Source organism: Styela clava, chromosome 8 (genome assembly GCF_964204865.1).
Source record: "Styela clava chromosome 8, kaStyClav1.hap1.2, whole genome shotgun sequence".
In the NCBI taxonomy this organism is placed as follows: Eukaryota; Metazoa; Chordata; class Ascidiacea; order Stolidobranchia; family Styelidae; genus Styela; species Styela clava.
Window position 1 is genome coordinate 5,185,189 of NC_135257.1, and position 22,150 is coordinate 5,207,338.

Here is a 22,150-nt window from a genome sequence, read left to right on the forward strand (position 1 = left end):
TACCTTGATATTGAACAAGGGTACCTCTGGTGACATTTCGATAACGAGAGCACTCTGATATTTTAACAATTTATTTTTTCACAGCCATCCTAAAAGAGGTTGATCCCAATGAATTGACAACTAATTTAAAACTGGATCCATTCACTGATTATGAAATCACGGTCAGTGCAACAAACAAAGCTGGACCTAGCAAACCTTCAAAAAATATTGAATTAAAAACTCCGGAAGGAAGTAAGTTTATGAATTTGTTTAATAGAGATGTTTGTTAGTCGCCCAAACTACGGCATAACGCGTAACATAACCTGAAAATTGTGTCACTACGAAGTGTGCGCGAATAAGTAAACAATGTAGTTGTTAAGTAACACAGTTCATGCTTCAGAAAAAAATAAATATCTCGTTTTAGGCACAATATTTTGAAAATATATTGCTATTGATGATATAACCAATGTGAAGGACAGATTCTTAAGTTTTGGCTCTTTGATGAGAAATGTTACTTGATATTAAATGGATGCCAGTAATAAATAATTCATTTAGAAATGACTATAAAATTTCAAGCCACTGCAATGAAAAATAGGTCATTGTTTCTTTTTTATAATATTGCTGTTCAGAGCCAGATGCACCGGAAAATTTTGCGGTGACAAAAACGACGTTGAATGATTTGCAAATGCAATGGAAAGAACCGACAAAAGTCAAAGGCGTTATCATATCCTATCGGTTACAGCTTCAATGGATGAATGGAAATGAAACGTATGTCAATGCATTCAATAATAAATAAAATAATTTCTGTATAAACCGCTCTGTGATTGAATTGTTACTAACGATAATATCTGCAAGTTGAATAAAAAATAAAGGCGGAGAATGTATGCGACGCATTGGAATTGCAATATGGTTACTGATCTTTTGCGTAACTTCGATTTTTCCAATGATCTGTTCATCCTGATATTTGTGTAGACCTATCCGATTATCACTTCAATACCATATTAAAATATGGTATTTAGAATGAAACAAATTCATCCATTCCACAGAAAATCAGACACTCGTGAAACGAAAAAGATGAAGGTTAAGTTGACTGGTTTACAATCAGGCGCTATGTATAACATGACATTGTGTGCGGAGACATCACGTGGAATAGGAGATGATTGCGCAACCATCGGAGCAAAAACATTGGAACCAAGAAGTGGGAACTATAAATATTCGATGCTTAGTAGTTTCATTGCAGTTTTCTCAAAGCTAACGCAATTTCATGTATAGGTGTAACATTGCGCAATGGTCATTGTCATGGATTAACAGACCTGATCCACAGAATATGACGTAACAAAACAAAAAATAGGACCAAAAAAAAAGACAGCATATTATGTTATATACAATATGGCTCGAGGAAACATGTGTCCATATTTTTGTGGTTTTACATCCCCGTAATATAGCTATTAAACAACCAATACACGTTGAAATGTCACGATGGTATGGGAACTCATCAAAATATAATTTCAAACTAATCCCTTATTATCTTTTTAGGTCCAGGCAAGGCTCGATACAACGTTATAACTGATGATAATCTAGCAAATGTGTCGTGGGAAACACCAGAACAAGATCTTGAGGATGGAATTCCTGTCCGATCATTTCGTGTTGAGTATAGACTTTCTGAAACAGGTTTGTGCTCGATAAGAAAAATAGTTTATTCTTAATTTTAATCCGTGAGAAAAACACGTCCATTCCTGGTATACTTGATCGAAATTGTTCTTAATTTAGAATCTTTTCAAAAATTTTTTACTTTTATACCTGATCGAAATTAAAACGCAGAACTTTACCCATGAATTACACTGTAATCGACCACCATAAGACAATTGTCCTAATTTATTTTTTGTTTGAAACGCTGTTCTGTTGTTATGTATATATATATATTTTGCATTGTATCTGTTTTCGTTAAAAATCATTCTTTTCTATATTTGTTTTTCTAAATCTATCTAAAATAGCTATTCATAATGAATATAACAATTTCAGATACAAGCAAAGAAAATGAAGAAAAATGGGAGTCAAGCAAAATTAAAAATGCAACTGAATCATGGCACTATGCAACAACTATCAATGATTTAATACCGGGTACATTCTACGAATTTAGAATTGTTGCAGCCAATGAGTTCGGAGAAACGGTCACTAACTCTACAAAATACAAAACGACTGGGAGATTATGTAAGTACAACAATAATTTGTAGCAATTTTGATATGAAAGATACATAATATTTTGTAATTGTGATAATATTTCTTGGGAAAGGTCGGAAAAATCGTGGTGAATATGGTTGCTGTGCGCAAAAACAGTACACGTGCAATAATTAGCTCTCTGAATTGAAATTTCGCCCAGTTCATGACAAATCAAAAACCGAGTAAAATTTCGTGAAAATTAATTGTATTTATGTTACATTACTAAATTATTTGTTCAATTGTTTGTAATAAAATAACATTAAAACTAGTCTAAAAGACATAAGCTCGGGAATAAAAATATTGGTCGGCTAGCAAAGTTAAAAACGATGAAAACTACGAAAATAATTTAAAATATTGAGCAATAATCTTTAACTAAATGGTGATATATGCTGGTAACAAAGAGACTGGAACACTGTTGATGCTGATACTGATGTAAAGAAAAAATAAATGAAAATGAAAGACATAAAATGATATTATAACCTCAAATACTTATACTTGAATTACTTTCTATATGTATATAATTAAAGGATCGATTAATTAGCAATTAACTACAAAAATTGATTATCAAACATACTTCATCTGTACAATAGCGAAAATCATGAAAACAGACACATTTGAAAGATACTTTACTAATTTTATAAACTTTCCAAATTTTATGCAAACTATGTAAATGTATGAGTCGTTCTACCATTGACTAGTACTTGTTGTTTAAATTCATTTGTACACTATAAACAAAACAATGAAACGTGAATGACAAATTTAACTGAAATAGCAATATCGAAAGAATCTATTACTCACATCGATTAAGTATTTGGTATGAATTATTGCCAAATGTCGTTTTCGTTGTACTATTCAAAATTACCCAATCTTGGTTTTTATAAAAACATGGAATTATGCAAGTTACTTTTGCCTTTGGATCATATAACACAAATTTAACCAAACTGTCTTAGCCGTTCTCTTGAATTAAAAAAGTAGTTAGCTTCGAATCTATCGTTTTTTCCATTGCGCTAATGACAAGCTGTCTAGCCTCAGATCGTCTCTGGATCCATGATATTGTTAAACTTTTTTCTAGATGTTTTAGTTTATTCTCGTTCGACAAGCGACCCCATTGTGTATTGATTAGACAATGCAGTTCTGTTACTCTCATTAGCGCATTACGAAGAAAATTCTTTACAGTTTTAACTGTGATGACTACAAATACGTCCTTGTGTGTAGATTTCATTTGGCTCCACGCAATGGTCGAGGCCAAAGCAGCCACAAGAGGCTCTGATCGCCATGTTGATTCTATTGCGTCTGTGAATTGCGTCAATGTAATGTTGTTAATGATAAAATCACGCACGACAGAAGGGTCAACATTACAAAGCGATTTTTGTGGCCAGAAGTTTCGTTTCTTCCGACGCATTTTATATGAGTTTATCGTCCTTCGAAATAAAACATGTAGACTACGTGTCCATAGTTTTTTTGCCGCTTCTATTGTGGCCCTTCGCAATACACTGTTCTGTGTACGAAGTCTAACCTGCCACGCAGAACCGACAACGTCTGCGTAAAATACTTGTTTGATCCTAGATGTGGAAGTTTTTCTTTCAAATCGTATCTTATAACGTTTCAACCCCAGCTTTGTTGTAGATGCCTCTCCCGATCGAATTTTGGAGAGAGCATCAAGATAAAAGTAAGGAGATTCTGTGCATGTGTGCATTTTTTCTCCGTCGATGCAATGTGTGTGCATTCGGAGTGGTGCAACACGTCCAGTATCACTGAGCTGACATGCTCTTAATTCTCCAAATGAGTCCACTGTCAGATATGAATCTGAACACACGTGTCGGACTGCCACCATTCGGATTCCAGGAGGACAACATAATGAAGACATTTCTGTGGCATCAAATATCTCGAGCGAACCTGAAAAAAATCAAAGTTTTTAGAAAAATGAAATTTATTTGCAAAATTTCAGTAGTGAAAACGATCAGTAACTTTTAAATTTTCACTGTTATTGCCTCTTGACGTAAAAGATTTTGATAAATATGTGTCCAACGACAATAACGTAATCCGTAAATTCCTCAATGTGCTGTTATTTCTGTTTAGATAATATACTTTAGGGTAAATGTTACTGGATCAATTCTGACAACAGGGTTTCGCTTCTTTGGCGAACAAGTAAGCCAATCATTTTGGCAGCTAACTTTTTCGCACTGCTTCAAGGAAACAGTAAATTTATAATCTTCTGTGAACTGTACAAACCTAAATTGATTGACACAGTACCAGGAAGGAGATAGGCACAATAACAACGCAATCAGCGTGCGATTTCCCCCTCACCTTTCATCATCAAATTAAAGGATTATATTAATGGAGTAAAAACGAAACTCTCGCCAATATCTTATACAATTTTCCACCTGTGTCATGCGGTTATCTGTGAAAGTGTTCTAGGTTTGATTTTTCGACCTCATACTAGCGATGACGGTTCAGTTTTCAGTACTTTCTGTAAATTCTTCGACAGAGTAATCGTATGGGTTTTGAAGCCTTTCTAAATTTTTTTACCGTTTTATGGCGTCCATTTAGGTTCAATTTGCGGCTAATAATGGTCATTCTGTTAGTCAGGACTGATTAGTTGATTACAGGTTTAACCCCAACACCCAACCCGATACTTTCAAACATAGTAGTTTTCCGTGTACCAAGGATGCTTGTTTACATTCAAATAAATATGACTGTATACTATAGATGTGAATCAGCACGCGAGACTTGGTATGTCACGAAACCATAATGTGAGCAAATGGTTATCGCGTACATCGGCCGTGAATCAGAATGTCTCATTTAACATATTATATTCAATAATCTAATTTACAATAATACTTTAATACTGGATGAGGAACGTGACTCAAAAGAGGACGATGAGGTTTATAGGAATACTGAAATATAATCTGTTTAAAATGAAACAACCGATTTGTTACCGGTGCTTGGAAAATCGAATCAACTAATCATTTTGGAACAATTAGTGCTACGATATCCATTTTATGAAATACTCATCTGTAACTCAACCAAATAGAAACGATATAGAAACGGTATTCAATCTAAATTGAACAACAATAAACTGTAGGAGCAAAGAGATCAAAAGGTTTTTTCATTTACATAACTTGTAATCAATATTCAGCAACTATATCTAAGTTGTATCATAGATCTTGTTTCCCGCGAAAAACAAATATTAAAAAGTGATGAACGACATAGTCTGCGGTGGAAAAACAACTCCTCAAAGTGAATTTAAAGAATTATTCTCGTATTATTATTTATTTTATTTGGCATATTTATTTAGTGGGTTTGTACTCGATATGAGACATTGATGTAGGAGTCCATTTATTTAAATACATATGTAACTCGAATTTTTCTTGTTAATGCGGTGCAAAGCAAATATGTGAACTATCAGATTCAGATAATTTATATGAATATTTCTTCCATGATCAAGCTATAAGGCTATATCAATCACAGTTAAAACGAGATATTGAATACTGGACTGCATAAGTAAAATATCTTCACACTTTCCTCATTGGAATGCATTCTAATAGCGGCAATTACATCATTTAATCATTCCGATTAGATTATGCTGCACTCAAAATTGAATGCTAATTTAAAAATGGATGTAGTAAGTTACAGTTGCTCAATCTATCGTGTTTTGGTGACATTTTTCCGCAAACGTTTCTATGCGATTTGTACTATTCCTTTTCGTTAGGAATAGATGTTATGCAATGTCAGAGTTTTAATACACACATATACGGTAACATTATGTAGATAAATTATTCTAAAAGTCTGTGTTTTCGTAAATGTAATAAAACATAATTTTAATGAAAAAAATGTAGAATTTTCGGCGCTATTCCAGCGAAATTTTTTTTGACGTATAACGAACGGATCATAAATCTACACATGATAACGCATTATATTATGATAGCACGCCGTGAAGTAAATTTTTAAAAATATAGTTTCGAACTCAAAGTTAGTTCCTGAGTAAAAATAATTAATATTTTTCATGACCAGCAAATGTGAACGCATTATTGCTTGACTGTCACAAGATTATTCATTAGGTTATTCTCAAAGGGGTTTAAATTGTTTTAACACCTGTTGTATCGTTTCGTAATCATGGTTGTTACTTTTGCTAAACTCAAAACAAACAGCATTTCATGCTTTTACAGCATTACAAGTACCATCAATTTGATCTGAAAATTTATCGGGAAGACACATTTTAGGATAAATTTGTTTCTTACATCTCAAGTTTAAAAAAACGGTAAAAAACATAATTGTTACTTGGACAAATGAAATTGGTTGGATATTTAGACCAGTATAATAATGATAATAGAGCCCCGTATCCCAAACGACGAATTTCTATGAGAATTAGAAAATGAATGATTGTTTATTTTATTCCTATAATAAATTCCTACTTCATCCAATACTTGACGAATTCTAGTAAAATGAAGTCGTTTTCTTGTTTTCTTGTCTAGAAGATTTTTATTATGATACTGGCGTCACGCGAACTCATGTTTGATGTTGCAATCCATTTAAATCTAGTATTTGTTCAGTGATAATGTGTTGTCGATGTAAACCTCATAACAATTCTTTTTCTGGCAGCTGCGATCATATGACTAAATGGTGTTGACTTTGGAATGGAAATTACTGACATAAAAGAAGTAAAATTACTGACATAAAAGAAGCCATGTCCATAAGTAGCCAATGATACAGTTTATAAAAAGATCTATACTTATCTTTAAGCAAACATTAAATGGACAAACACTAATAAATTCACTGGTAACCTAAATTTGATCCGATTAGCATCAGCCAAACCTACATCTGCTCAGATTATGAACTTGAGTCAGATTTCACGTAAGTGAAAATATAAACAGAAACAAATAAATAAAGTTTTTTAATAGTTAATATTGAAAATAACTGTCACAAGCATTATCATAAAATGTTATTTTTTCGATCTCCTCAAAGATCAAAGCTTGCAGTCGGGTCTGTAAGATTACGACCGTCTACAATTTTAGAAATCGTAGATGCTCATAAAACAATATTCTGAGCGATTGAAATTTAAAAATATACAAATTTTACGTACTTCCAGGCACATGTCTGGTGTATGTGTTTTCTTAAAATCCATATAATTGATGCACTACCAAAACATCTAAAAAACTCTATAGATGCATACTAGAGAAGACCCGATCACACTCCGATTCTGACTATGGGCAATCATCCAACTTGCCATCGCTCTCAAAATTTACAAAGGTTTACGAATGATGTTGATGGGGTTAATTTGGTTTAGTTTCGCAAACCGCGACCGCGATATATATATATATATGGAGTAAACTTTTGATCCCGCATTTTTGACACGTCATTTATTCCTAAAATTGGCAGGGATATTTTCCATAATCGCATAAAATGCGAACTAAGTCGTTTTGATGTTAATTTAACAAAAAGACCGATTATCACTAAATGTGAGTGGATTATGGTTCTTGGCTGGTTGCATTGTCCAAATTATGATGTTGTAAAACGTTCTATAATTTCAAACGACTTTGATAAATGACAATTATGAATCGAATAAGCTCATTTTGCTAATTTTGTTACCTCGGATAGAGGGGCGGCAAATTGAAATCATATACTTAGAATACATTTTCGTATATTTTGTTTACGTTTGCTCTCATGGATACGCATTTGACTCCACTGTGTTAATATCTTATTGAGCTGTATCCTGATCAATCATGTATTATGGTACGTGACAAAAATAATAAACGGCATTCGATAACAGGTGACTTTTTGCCTTTATATGTTGTTGTTTTTACGGCACGGGGTCACCGACCTTAAAGACAGATTTGCATTATTTCCGCTCCTTCATAATAAAGGAGACAATGCAAAACTGGAGTTGGCCGATAAGGAAGTAACCCAAATATAACCTATTTCAACACCTGAAACATATAATTCATGAATTGACTATACTATATCGCACGCATGCAATTCAGTTCGTGGAATCAAACGAATGAGTGATTTGTAGGAATTTTGTTTAACGAACACACAAAGCTGAACTAAAATGCCTGTGGTTCATGCACGTCTCGAATGAATGAAGCTCGAATTAATGCTTATTGAAATTCAGATGATGAAAATTACTATTTTTAGAATGATTTCGATGTTCAATGAACCGGTTTCAAATATTCGACAGCGAAATGAATCGCAAATCTAAAATTCAGAATACCTAAATTCTGATCATGAGCAGAAAATCCTAAACCAACTTGTGTTCATGGTGCACTTTAATTTGTATAAAACAAATTCGACAACACGCAATCGATTTTACCACAAACATGAACATTATTTTGTTGTTAACTGTTAACCTGACGTAAATAAATAAGCAATGACGTCAGTTCATTTTGTCAATACTTTGCCTGTAGCAAACAATTTTGTTCTCGTATGTTCACCAGTGCGAAATCATAAATGGTGTTGTCATAATTGAAATTTAGCACCTGTAATCTATGAGCTTTACTCCATCAAAATTATTACCCTATTTTCCGTCTGCAGCCCGTGATACATTAACTTCGAGATTAAGATAAAAGCAACCTCCGATGATTCACGCGGTTACTGCAACCCAGTTTACTTAAAGGCAGATAAAATTCCATGTGAAATATTTCGATTCCAACGCGGTATTTGAAAATGCTAGTCGGTCGATTAATTTGTACAGAAGTCCTAAATCATAAATGAAAATGTTTTTTTCAAACGGTTGTAAAGTTTAAATCAACCGGGTTTACTGTTTTTGAATAAGTAAATCTTTATTTTTACATGACCTTGACGTACACTTTTCCTGATATTACCTGATAAGTCTCCGGTCATTTGTTGGTTCACCGGACATGCACACAAAACGTTACAAAATTAATAATCATTAAAGATAAATCAAGCTCTGCGGCACACATATCCTGCAATATCTATTTATTGGAAATGTCTGATTAAGTGCAAAGTATCCACAAAGAGTTTATTATAAGCAACGACATTAGAATTTCTGGAGTTCTGAATAACACGACTGATTATGATGAAAATATTTTACCTGTTGGTCTGGCATGTGGCATCGGAAATCCGAATTCTACGTGGCCGTGTCTTGACGCTCGGAACACAGTAAAGAACCGTTGTTGATTTCGATCTTCTGCTGTTATAATAACCCTTGTGATCATAGCACGAATCTCACGTAACGGATCATTCGACGGAGGTTTTTTAGTTGAAGCAAACATCAATCGGTCAGGGTAAAGTAAATCCCCGTATCCAAGTTCCATTTGACCGTTACCTTGCGTTGGAAAAGACATCAAAAGCAATACAATCCAAACAAAACAGCACTTCTGTGAAACGCCGTAAGATGGCCAGAAGAAATATTTACTAATATTGTTACTGACTGTAATCTCAAGCTGACTGTCGCGTGTCATTTGAAACACCATTATTGCTGAACGATTTACCCTGCATGGTGAGTGACGATCCTCGGGTCTACGAATCAGTTTCATCAGTTGCAATAGGGAACAGCATATTGTCGCATATCGATAGTTTTTCAAAGTTTGCTTTTCGTTCACAGATGTGAGATATCCAACCCCGGGCTATTTATAACAACTCTTCAACATAGTTTCTTATCAGCCGACAAATATTTCTGCCGTGTCGTAAGAGCCTAAATTATCACTAAATCCCTGAAATGCGGGGGAAGACAAATAAACATTTAAATATTGGAATGTCTGATCGTAGGTATGAAACTTAAACAAAATATGCTGTTTCAATATTTCCTACAATAGGCTTTCCTGGAAATGAGGTAAAATTGCCAACTCGAAAGCCAAGAAATGCACCCAGCCCATAACATCAAGTACAAAAAGTACGATAAAATGAAGTGCTTTGACTTTATGCAACTGTTGCAATTACCAACCCTCTGTTACCTCTCATCGTCGCAGATTCTATTGGTTTGAGTCGATGTAAAATAACAAAATACAGTGTTCAATTTTTTTCTGAAAACCGCTCGTGGCGCTTCTGGCACCACCCCCGGACATAAGGCAGATGAATTTTCGAGCCGAGAGAACAATATCAACGCTCTTCTTCCAACTTTATGCGATGTGTTCTCAAACAAAAAATAATTCAGTAAATAGTTAAATATGCCAATAACCAGCATCTAATGACCTTTTATGTTTGGAATTTTCATTATTCAGTTTTAACCCTACACTGTATTTTTAATCAAATTTTACCCATCTTCAATATTTTAGGCCTATTTTTTCTTATTTTGCAACATTTAAAAAAAATTTAAAGTAAAATGAGCAATTTTATGTTTTGTTCACACCAACAGAGAATTAATCCCTCTTACCGCCCTCCCGGGCCCCCTTCAAAACATTTTTATCATCCGGTGATATTGGATTGAATACTGGCAAAGAACTAGGATTATGTCAGCTAGTAAATACTTTAAGCATAATTGTAACATGATTATTCGTCGTGTTGGTACCTGCTAATATCTACCACCTGCCACGAGTCTTCTTCGCCATGTTACTGACTCGTTAAATTTGTGGCTAGCTTAACAGGAAATCGACTTTATAATTCGGTGTAAATTCCACTCCTAATAGGGCAATAAAATTCATAGGTAATAGATCCGAAATATTAAAGAGAATCGGTCATCTAACACGACTGTGAATAAATAATAAAATATATTTTATCGGTGGTGTGGGTCTTTCAGTTTATTTATTTTTATTTCTTATAAGTAACTCAGAACAAAAAAATTCTCACATAAATACTAAAAATAGCCCAATTTCAATGACATATGTCAATCGGAAAGCATCAATTCTGTGCAACCTTCCCTAGAATTTCGATCAGAAATAGCTCAATAATGATGTAATGTTTGAAATGACTGTTTTTAATATTTCCGTTTTTAGTATTTTTATTACAAAGCCAAAATTACGCTTTGTGATATTATCAGTAGTACAACCTTATAGTACTTTAATCTATGCCGAGTCTATTCCACCTAATCAGTTATCTACAACGTATAGTTAGCATTATAAAATTGAACAAAACACACATTTGTTGAAATTGAAGTATTTGATCTTCGCTATGACAACACGCTATTTAGCTGCTACAATGTACGCTTCGATTGCACAGAATTTGTGGCTTGTAGCAATTTTTGTCGACTTTACAGCGGTCTATAACAAGCTAACTACATTCCCCATGCTTTGAATGTGATTCTCCATATTATGTTTAAGCATATTTATTATATGATAAATATTACACTTGATATTAAATTCTCATACCTTTCGTCTGTGAAAGTTGCAACCTCACCTATCACCTGTAATAAGGATGAATAAGCAGCAATGAAAATTCTGGTTTGTGTACCTTGCAAATATACTCTTTGTCAAGAGCTAGCGCAATCTCACTGTGATATATATCTGTGAGATAACAAAAACGCTCAAATTTTATTTCATTTTAAGGTAATTCTAATCGAATGAAATACATCAATACATCATTTTTTTTCGAACAACTACCATATATATGCCTTTCGTAAAATCTTGAATTTGGCATCAATGATTGATAAAAACCAAGTTTGTTCTTGACTTGCAGCCATAAAACAAAATGACCTTACAGTAAATTCGCCAAGTTGTTTGATTTTCCGCTAGACTGGGACAATAAGTCAATATACATTGGATGTAGTTGGTTAATTTAACAACATGTAGGTGTAAAGGTCGCGGCGGCTCGTCTGAATCCGCAAATTAATTTTCATTTAATTGCACTCTACAAATTTAACATTAACGGTATTGTAATAATATTGAAAGCATTGACAATGATATGTGCTTAGACATACATATGAACTTCCTAATTCTTGTAAATGTTCGCATAATTTTGTTTTATTTACTTTTTATTTACAAAGGATGTTTAACCGTGTCTCAAGTGAAATTCATCTTTCTCCTGAATAAACACACGCCCGCGCATTGCAGAACGTGATATTTTGTATTGTTCGATGACATCGTTTCAACTATATTGAATTATTTATAGCTTTGAATCAAGTACTTGTCGGTTTATACAATAATATTCTGGTCACAAGAAAATGTAAAGACGTGAAAAATCGATCGTTGGTGAAACGAGTAAAGTCCTAAATCGGAAACGTCTGTCTTTTGCTGTATTTGCGTAAAATTCCCCCTCTAATTCTCTTTATGATAAACTAACACGGCGACCGCAGATGCTATTAATAAGCCACTAGCCCAGCTTGAATCTGCTTTCATAGTTTGTTTTGTCAGCAAGATGGGGTTATCAAATAAAAATCGGCCTTCATTGAACTCCTGTAACGATGTTGTGCAATAACTAATGAAATAACGTGGGTTAAAGTAAACTCTGCTGTTTTGACGGTATTACATGATCAGCTTACTCGTGCCCAGAATAGCAAACTACGGCCTCTCATACGGTTACCAGTCCGGTCGCTGGTACAGATAACCATTGCAATGTTCCTGATAGGTAGACTTGTAAATGAGGAGTATAGTGATCAAGTAAAATTTATATTTGTGTGCCTGAATTTTTCGCTCTTCTCATACTAAAACTCGTTCTCAAATATATTGCTTACAGTATAACCTGACTTTATATTTGGTGATGTATTTCTAAATATTTCTCAGACATGAATATAACAAAACACGATACGGATTTTTGTAGCGTTATTGGAGAAATTTATTGGGGAAAAAACCTGCTCTATTATAAAGCTAAAAAGTTGATTATCACCATAAACTGAATTTGCAATACAGGATTATTTCTTACTCGTATATTACCTATTGAGTTCAGTGAAACTATTCCTTCATGTGCATATTGATGTGTACTTCTTCAGCTCATGTGGTCGTAATTTTATTATTCAGTTTCTAACGATATACACATACACATATATAGTTTTTGAAAATACATTGTTCACCATTCATTCACTCAATTTTATGAATGACAATATTTTTTTTGCATTTCAGACAGAGAAGCTGGTGGTGGGATTGTGCAACAACCCTGGTTCTTGGTTCTTTTATGTGTTCTCGCTTTACTCATCGTTTTTCTGGCTATTCTGTGTTTTATGCGTCGACGAAAAGGTGGTAAATATGCAGGTACCTCATGAAGCGTAATCATTTACTTTATTCATTTTTTTTACCCGAGCAGATTCAATTCGGAAAACTTTCATTTGTCCGCACTTTTCCTACTGCGTATAGTTGAATGTAGATCAAAATCGAATTAAAAACGGCTACAAATAAATATTATATATATACCTGCATTACATTTTTACTAAATGATGATAATTTGATGATACAAAATTTAGAGAAGTTTGGGTGTTAGCTGTTTTCACTCCAAATAAGGCTCCAAACAATGTTCATTTGTAGGTCATCACCAGCCATTAGGTCGCACGAAAACCGAAAAAAAAACATTCATACTTATTTGCAACGGTAATATTCGATTTTATTGCAGAAAAGTCACCTATTTCGTAATCATAAACGTTTAACCTATATTAATGTGAATCAAATTCAGTCATTGCTTTGTCTGACCGTCTTTACGATCGGTTTGAAAATCTAATAAAGTTCTGCAGAATTACTTTATTGTCATTTATGACTTTTAACTAACGAAACCTTCAAATATTCCTATGATATAAAAATGAAACGTTACACTAACCGCTGTTTGAACGTAATTGTAGAAAATTATATTATATTCATTGATACTATCTAAAAAGAGCTTTTGTGAAAAACTGTGACTGTAGAATAATTACTGTTTCATATACCGACAATCTTCCATGTTTGCCCAATCGAAACACCATGATTATTTTTTTGCTTGATTTGCTTCATTTCTTTAAAATAATATGATCTCGCAATTTTATTTATTCGAAAACGAAACAATTTTTACGAAAGAAAATCACGTAAGGTATTTATGGTATAAATATCACAAAATTTTTACTGCTGAACATTAACAATTTTTAAATGCTTTTAAAATCACCGATTATCATTTGATATATTTTTGGTAAATAAGTGATAACGTCGCGATCTTATTAATATAGTTCAAAGTCAAAAGAGACTGCAATTGCAGTGTTTATTCCTGTAGTTCATCAAAAATTTTCAGTCTATTTTTGAAAATATATGAGTATTAAAAATTTACTTAATTTATTCTATCAGATTTTCTTTCACTTTCCAACTGGTTAATGACGCGCCATCTAATCTTTAACGAGTTAAGATAAACATTATTTTCTTTTGTAACAAAAGCATCAAACGATAATATTTTTTCGACCAAGTACCAAAACACATAAAACTCAAAATCTTTGAAAAAGGGATTTTTAACGGCGTTCCACAACCTATAAAAAGTGATCATATTATCTCGTTTATTGCATAATAAAATTATAATTATTCTGAATAAGGCAAAGCAAACAATATTTCTTTCATCATCGTCCAAAGGTTTAAGATAATGGTCGAATTAGTCGTATTTCCGAAGTAGAAGTTTGATCTCTAATCCCTCTGTGTATTTAGTCTGTCAGTCACTGATTGTTTGCCGGAGTACTGACCGATTTATCGTTAATCCATTCTGAGTTTAAAAATAATTGTAATTTATCTCCGATTTTACATGTAATGACAATCGATCATGCCCGACAAAATGTGCCAAACTGGTAATCTTTTTCTCTAAACTCGATTTGTGGAATGATTTCGTGTCTTAGACAACAAGAAATGAAATATACACATCATTTAGCAACCTGTATGCTATCATTTGCATTTGTGTACAACGAACCGAATCATTTTCACGTATTTTTTTACAATTCAGTAATCGAGTGGTTTATGCATCATGTTACTATTATGTTGAAGCATCATAAAATGCGCTTCTGGCTCGATATTTTATCTTGGACTAAAAATGGCGCATAGGGATATGTTTTCATCCGTATTCTCAATATCGAGCGAGCTTCATTTGCAAAGAAGAATTGATTCCATAATTTTCAAATCACGTGTTAAATCGTCAGACTTAATTGAAGACAATACATCGAGTGCTACTTGATCCAGTATTTTGTATTTTCATATATTTTAGTTTCTGAAAAAGAGGAACAACTGGTAAAATTGGAATCTCAACCAATGAACAACGACGAAGCTGGAAAATACAACAGGTAAATTTGACTTCAAACTAAACAACAAAAAATACTGTTCACAATGCTTCTTGCCAAACGTTGCCAAATACACGACAGAAAATTGTTATTTTTTTGGGGCATTGTCGCCCAGATAAATATAAACTCGTATCACGTTGACTGATTGCCGTTCCAATACCCGTACTAAAGCATATTAAACCTTGGAAAATCTTGTTGAACATCATATGAACCCTTCTACAAAAATGTATTTTCCATTTTACATAATTTAAGAATAATAATAAGTCTGCAAGTATACAAATTCAAAACTGATTCGGGAACAAATTACCCAATACTGGTTTTTGCTTGTCAATTTTGCTATTTTATCGCATATTATGCTGTCGGTATACGAGACATATTCAACTTTGCCTACGTGACTGTGGTTCCGAAATATAAAATGGGATCAATACAAAGTGTATTTTGCTATGTTAGTTTCAACTCTAGTTACATAATGATCTTTTAAATAGACTATTGGATATGATCTTAAGATCTGACTATATATACCCATTGGATTGCCCTTTATCTCGTATGTCATCAGTGGTATCATATATGAGCAATAAGAAGTAATGATAGTTTAGGATAGGGTTGCCATGCCACTGTATGAAGTATTTTTTGAAACTTTTTTAAATGGGAATTTTACACCGATTTTGCGATAGTTCAATGTGGACTATACTACATACCCTAGTTAGATCCATATAGTCGTCTAAGAACAATATAACTAAATTTATATATTTATTAGGTTTCTTCGACGATAACAACGCATTTCCTTTATACTTTCAGACATACTTCAAAAAATCATTTTTAGTGAAACACGTAAAAAAATCGCCGATGCTTTGGACATCATTTAACTAGCGGAAAACTACTTTAATGTAACGAATAAAATTTTGTTGTTGAAACAATCAACCTCTCATTAAAAATGGGATAATTAGTTGGTGGGATTAAGGCCCTTTAAAGATGCGTGCTCTGAATCTTAGGTTACTAAAACTTCGAACCCATCTACCTTTCGCTTATTTGTCGAATATTAACTTTTCAAAAGGTTTCGATCGGTATAAAACTTTAGCTATTTTCAGTCCTATATTGAAAATTTTCGGAATCGACTAATTGTCGTTCTGCCGGAAATTATCTTAATTACCATCGTCTCCGGAAAATTGCATGGAATATTATAAGAGATCCCCCAAAGGATTCAACTGATATTTATCTCTTTCATATTTATCCTATATATATGATCAATACTTGGATTGTAACGAATGTTTTACATTTTCAATATTAGCATGAACCTAAACACTGACATGAAAGAGGAAAACGGAATGGCAGCATCCTTGGACGATCCATTGAAATCGTCGCGTCGTCCACGCGGGGATAGCGTAGGGGGAAATTCAATCGAAGCGTTCGGAAGTGGTGACACGAAAGACTTTGAAGAAGATGGCTCCTTCATTGATCAATATGGAATCGATCGTCGGTCTCAGGGAAAGTCTGAGGAAGTATCCTCGCCCGCTAGCGACGAGTCGAAAGATGTTGATAACGCTCAGACCAGACTGCTTCGTGATTCGGATCCCGTCTGAATCAATAGTATTGCGATTTATGCTTAAGATTTTTACATAATATTAATTTATTAATCGTTTCATTGTTTCCAATTACCATAAGATTCAATTCATATCATATTTGGAAATGCAGTTCACATTGTTTCTGTTGTTACACTCATAACAGCAATATAGAACGATCCATATTCTAATAAAAATAACCCATAATATTTACCTCTTTACGTCACGACTATTCATTCACAAAGTTCTGTGTAATGTCGGAGACGGTCATATACATAAAAATATTTCTCCTTTCTTACCAAAGCTAAAGTAGAGTCGCTTTTTATACAAAATTGCTGCTTGTCCGAGCTCTATCATGAAAAAATACCAAGAAGAATTCAAGACAAAGATGAAATAAAAAATTGTACAGAAATTAACATCACAATAATACTTTGTATTTGTACTGGTCAACTTTTTTCTAACTTTCTTGTAGATACGATCTTAAGTTTTTGCTGCATTATCGCTTATTAATGTAAATTTCCTGCTATAGAATCTGTGTTTCCGTGTTTACTATTTCAGTGTTGTCGTTTTACATCTCATTTTTCCCTACCACCACAGTATGCGAATTCTTCTTTTTGCCCATTTTCGTTGCTTTTATGTGGATTCGTCATTATTTTTCATTGCTTTGTAGTTTTGTTGATTCGTGAACAACGATCGATAACAATCAAATTTTGCCGACTGGCTAGAGTGTGTTACCAAGCAGGAGTTTGATCGTAAGGGACTGAATTGTTATGAATGTGAAAGAAAATAAATCAGTTGCGACCGAATTTGCGATACTGTAAGAAAGGGTCGTCGTAGTTTCCCAATTTTGGAATCTCAAAGTGATTTTGAGCTTTCTTTGACGGTACGCATGAATATATGAAGCAAAAGGACATTGTCAAATCCAGACATAATCCACATTTAATAAAATACTTCATTGATCGAATATTTATTTATGTTTCGACTACGAGCGCCGATGATATTTATAGTTTTTTGATTATGTTTAATTCGAATAAGTATAGTAGGCCATGATATTGCAACCTTCTTTCCGTGAGTAAGTGTAGGTTCGGTAAACCATCCAAGTTGTCAATTGACTCTGATTTTCTAGTTGGAATAAGATGTCTTAGACTTAGAAGGAGTCGAATATATGACTTGAGAGTTAGGCACCGTTTAATCATAACATATTCGCGGGCTTTTCTAGGTTTTGGCGGGTCATGGGCCCAAATGAAACGTAACATACAATGACTCTTGTTGACTCATCTCACATTTTAGAATGACGTATGGGGGGAATTCTGGATAAATTTACCGAACCACGGAAGTTGTGAATCGTGTTAGGCTAACTACGTATTAGCCCAGATACTGGTATAATGTTAGGTTGACAGTTGTGAAGTCAAGTCAATTTTTTATGGTAAATTTAAAGTTTACAACTACTGTTACCAAAGGGCAGGTTTACTTACAATGTTCCTTGAGCATTAGGAATATATATATAAGTGATCAAGACGTATACGTGGACTGCTGTTAAGTTGATTTCACGTACAAATGTGGTGACTGATCTGTTTCACGAGCGTATGTATTTCCCATACAGTTAAATTAGGAATTGCTAAATACTTGGTTTTAAGTTTTTGAAATAAAAATTTGATGAAAACTACTACACTACATGAAAACTATCAAGATAATGAATGTTGTTACTGATATCTCAGTTTTCGCAAATTGACCAACAGAATGCCAACATATGTTAATTTATTGAATACCTAATGGAAATAGCATCCTAATACCTGGGATCGAATGAGAACTATCCAGCTTTGACTTTCGCTGCCACTCGACGATGAACGAAAATTCTGGAGTTTGCATTGATAACATTACATAGTCGAACATCTCCGTAGGCCTACATAGCAGAACGTTTCAGCCGCCAGTCGTTTGAATAAACTCTTTTTTAAAAGCGGTCAGCTTAAGACCACGAGTGTGGTCTGTAAATATCATGAAAAGTTAGCAAAATCATTACAGACTGAAATTTCTATCAAATTGAATAATAATTGTTGCGTGATTCGAGAGAATCATCGTAAAACGGCTCTCATTTAGACCATACTCTATTGAATCATCTTCTTTGGCAGTTTTATTTCCGTGGAGAAAATATACAGGTTGCACTTTGTTGACATATATATATTTATGCTTACCATACGTCCCGCTTTAGGTGGGACAGCCCCGCTTTTTAGCGCCGTGTCTAGGGCTGGGCATTTCGAATCGAATATTTGAATCGAATCGAATAGTAAATTATTCGAATCGGTTCAAAGCTAAATTTCGAATCGCCGCCATCTTGTTTTTATCCTTCCGCTAATGGTCGAGGTGAATTCCCCAATTTTTTTTTCATTGAAGTCGTAATTTTTCAACGAAATTCTGACATATGACTATTTTCTGTAGTGAGTTATTGATAAAACGTGTTTGTTATTCTGTGTGAGCGCTCAGTAATCTATCTGGGTGATTTATTCTATGTCTTCGGTAATTCATTTGTTGAGAGGATTAATTACTATAATAAAATCGCTTACAATTATATATTTTCAAGTATTCGAGATTCGAATTCTAATATATTATTCGATTCGATTCTGAAATCACAAGGTATTCGAAAATGCCCAGCCCTAGCCGTGTCCTGCCGTCCCGACAAGTCAGCCAAAAGTCCCGGTTTGGCGTTCAGCAATCCAGCATAATACACGAACATGTTCCCGTTACTGTTGTTGCTGTGTAGCGCAACGCTAGCCTACTTACTGAAGGCGAATGCGTTATTTTGGTTTGTTTCGTTGTTTTCCGCTAACATTGTTAGCGATCGTATCACATGTAAAATCAATTCTAATTGGTCCTGTTCGGACGTTCACGAGAATGTAACATTGAACAACGTCTTTTTGAAAGTGTTATCTACAGAAAAGCATGCTTGGGCGAATAAGTAAATCTTAATGCTTGAGAACGGCAGACTATTTAATTATTCTTTATTATTTTTGCTGTTACTGCTGTACATAAAATAATCTAAATTCTGGTCATGTGTATCGTTAGCGTCTATTCCTTTCTATTTTTCAAACTGAACCCGACATTTGATATTGCGTAATTTTGTGCTTTACACATATATAGGCTACTGCAATTATAACAGGAGTTCACATGATAGAGAATGCCGAAAAACTTTTATAATGCTACGGCACAATTTTTCAAAATAGTTTAGAAAGAATTCCACTCTAAAATATTTTCGAACGGCTTTCAACCGCTTTGTATTTATAATCATCCAGTTCAAGTTTTCTGCAATTGTTCAGATCCTTCAGTAAAGTTGCAAAAAATGATCATTCTTCTTTTTTGTTTTTGGATGAATTTCTATGTGCGCAATAGCAAGAAGGACTCCTAAATATCCGTAATGATATCAATTCGGAGGATACCTTCGAAAAACATGGGACGGAATCTTTTTGGATTTCTCTTCACAAAGAGGGTACAGCAATTGCAAAAGAAGCCTATGCGCCAATTTCCCAATACCTATTTGTGTAAATCAGCATTTTCTGCTTTAACAACTATTAAAAACGAGAATATCGGTCAGAGACCAAAGACTTATCGATCGAAAGTTAGGGGATCCCCCAAAACAGCAATCTCACTCCATAGTGACACCTTGTGTCCCATCACCAATTAATTAATAACTCGCTGATTATACGACATAAATTGCCCAGAAACAATAGGCTTCTGGTCCGAGATATGATGAATGCACATGCAAAATCTGTAGCAGATTCAATCTAGCTTTCGTGAGATATCGCGTGCATCTAACAGACATACAGAGAGACAGACAAATACCTATCAACATACTTACCGATTAAAATCGATAAGTAACAAGGAAGAAGTTGTTTAAATAGTGTAGACATGAGTATGAGAATTGCTTTGAGCGCCGTGGAGCCACGATTCAAGAAGATTGCAAAGGAAATGCAAGACCAACCCAGTCATTGAATTTCACGCTTGTTACCTTCTTTTTGTTTCGTTGTTAAAGTAGAAATATTTGAATTACAAATATTTCGTGTTACGAGTATTTCGTGTTTTATTTTTGGTATTTGGGGTTCCCTAAAAAACGAAAAATTATATCAGAGGTTTCACAATAACAAAAAGGTTGAAGAGCACTGACCTACATACTATGAATTATGTGTATATATATTTTAAAATTATAAAAGTCATTTCTGATGATAAAGTGATAAACAAAAAGCACTCGTGTTATCATATCATAACTGAACTTCACCTTTTTGCAACAATTTGTTTAAGTCATTAAGAACCTCAAGTCTGCCAATTGTTTGAAAAAGAACCCTTCTAGATTTCTCTTACCAGCAACAAACATTTTTATCGTGCGACCTTGCTGATAAAACTATTTGTCAGGTGAAAGAAAAATCCCACAGTACGCAAGAATATTCGCAGAGAGTAAAGATAAATAGACATCTCATGATCCATGTCTAAAAACATCCAATCACTTGTCTATTAGGATTACGTAAGTCTTCATCGTGTGGTTTTACTTGATTGTCGGTCATAGGCTATACTACGTCCCCGCCCTTATCAGTGCAATTTATATTTCCTATATGCGATTTCTATCCCCGAAATGTAATAATAACGTAACGGTCTTGGTGCTATGTATGTCTCGATTATAAAATGATATTTAATCATAATAAGAAGTGCAATTTAACAAAGAAAATGTCTTAATAATCTTAATAATCTTTTGCTAAAACAGCTTAAAAATTTCCCTAACAGTCATCAGGTAAATAGTAATGAAATAATCAAGTTTGCTTGTTTAGGTGATACCGACCACAGCACATTTTTTGTTGGCGTTGTGATAACTGAGAACGCTCTTCCTACAGTCTGGAAGAATTGTTCTTAAGCTCATTATTGTGTCAAAGTCTCTGACATACAACATTGATTAAAATATACAAATTTTGGCTCACGCCACAAGTTCATTGATGAACGTTTCTTTTGTAGGCCCTATATATATATACACACTTAAACATTTGGTGCTATATATTAAATCCGGCATACTTTTTCACTCGCAGACATTAAATACAGACGATCTTTGAAAAAAATCGTGAAAAATATATTTTGACCGGAAACTGATTCTGATTTTATCATTGTCAAGCTTTCCTAATCAGCAATACCAGTACTTCAATAATATTTACATTTTTTGGCGGTTACCAATGCAGTTAGTGATATTCCCACCACGGAAACACCACGGAAGGTAAATTGACAATAAACTGATCTTTTTTGAGAAAATTGTACAGTAATGTAT

The 22,150-nt window shown here is 33.8% G+C and overlaps 2 protein-coding genes across 2 annotated transcripts in view; one reads left to right on the forward strand and one right to left on the reverse strand.

Moving 5' to 3' along the window:
- LOC120346088 (neuronal cell adhesion molecule-like) overlaps window positions 1-17,562 on the forward strand; it is a 33,680-nt gene extending 16,118 nt beyond the window's left edge. Inside the window, exons 19-26 of the mRNA XM_039415737.2 lie at window positions 85-231; window positions 609-747; window positions 1,026-1,177; window positions 1,516-1,650; window positions 2,002-2,190; window positions 13,149-13,277; window positions 15,223-15,298; window positions 16,584-17,562. Coding sequence (XP_039271671.2) covers window positions 85-231; window positions 609-747; window positions 1,026-1,177; window positions 1,516-1,650; window positions 2,002-2,190; window positions 13,149-13,277; window positions 15,223-15,298; window positions 16,584-16,875 — 1,259 coding nt within the window. The 3' untranslated portion in view covers window positions 16,876-17,562. The remainder of the gene's footprint in view (window positions 1-84; window positions 232-608; window positions 748-1,025; window positions 1,178-1,515; window positions 1,651-2,001; window positions 2,191-13,148; window positions 13,278-15,222; window positions 15,299-16,583) is intronic.
- LOC120346089 (uncharacterized) lies at window positions 2,227-9,871 on the reverse strand. Its single transcript, XM_039415740.2, has 2 exons — window positions 9,251-9,871; window positions 2,227-4,095 (listed from the first exon to the last, which is right to left on the reverse strand). The coding sequence occupies exons 1-2, from the start codon at window positions 9,693-9,695 to the stop codon at window positions 3,146-3,148; spliced, it is 1,395 nt and encodes a 464-aa protein (XP_039271674.2). The 5' UTR covers window positions 9,696-9,871; the 3' UTR covers window positions 2,227-3,145.
- Window positions 17,563-22,150: the final 4,588 nt, after the last annotated feature.

What these genes read in the sequence shown, in the direction of transcription:
- LOC120346089 (XM_039415740.2), bottom strand. Translation starts at nt 9,695, where the DNA reads ATGAAACTGATTCGTAGACCCGAGGATCGTCACTCACCATGCAGGGTA. An exon ending in GCCACATGCCAGACCAACAG is followed by an intron (nt 4,096 to 9,250) that starts GTAAAATATTTT and finishes GATTTTTTTCAG; the next exon opens with GTTCGCTCGAGATATTTGAT.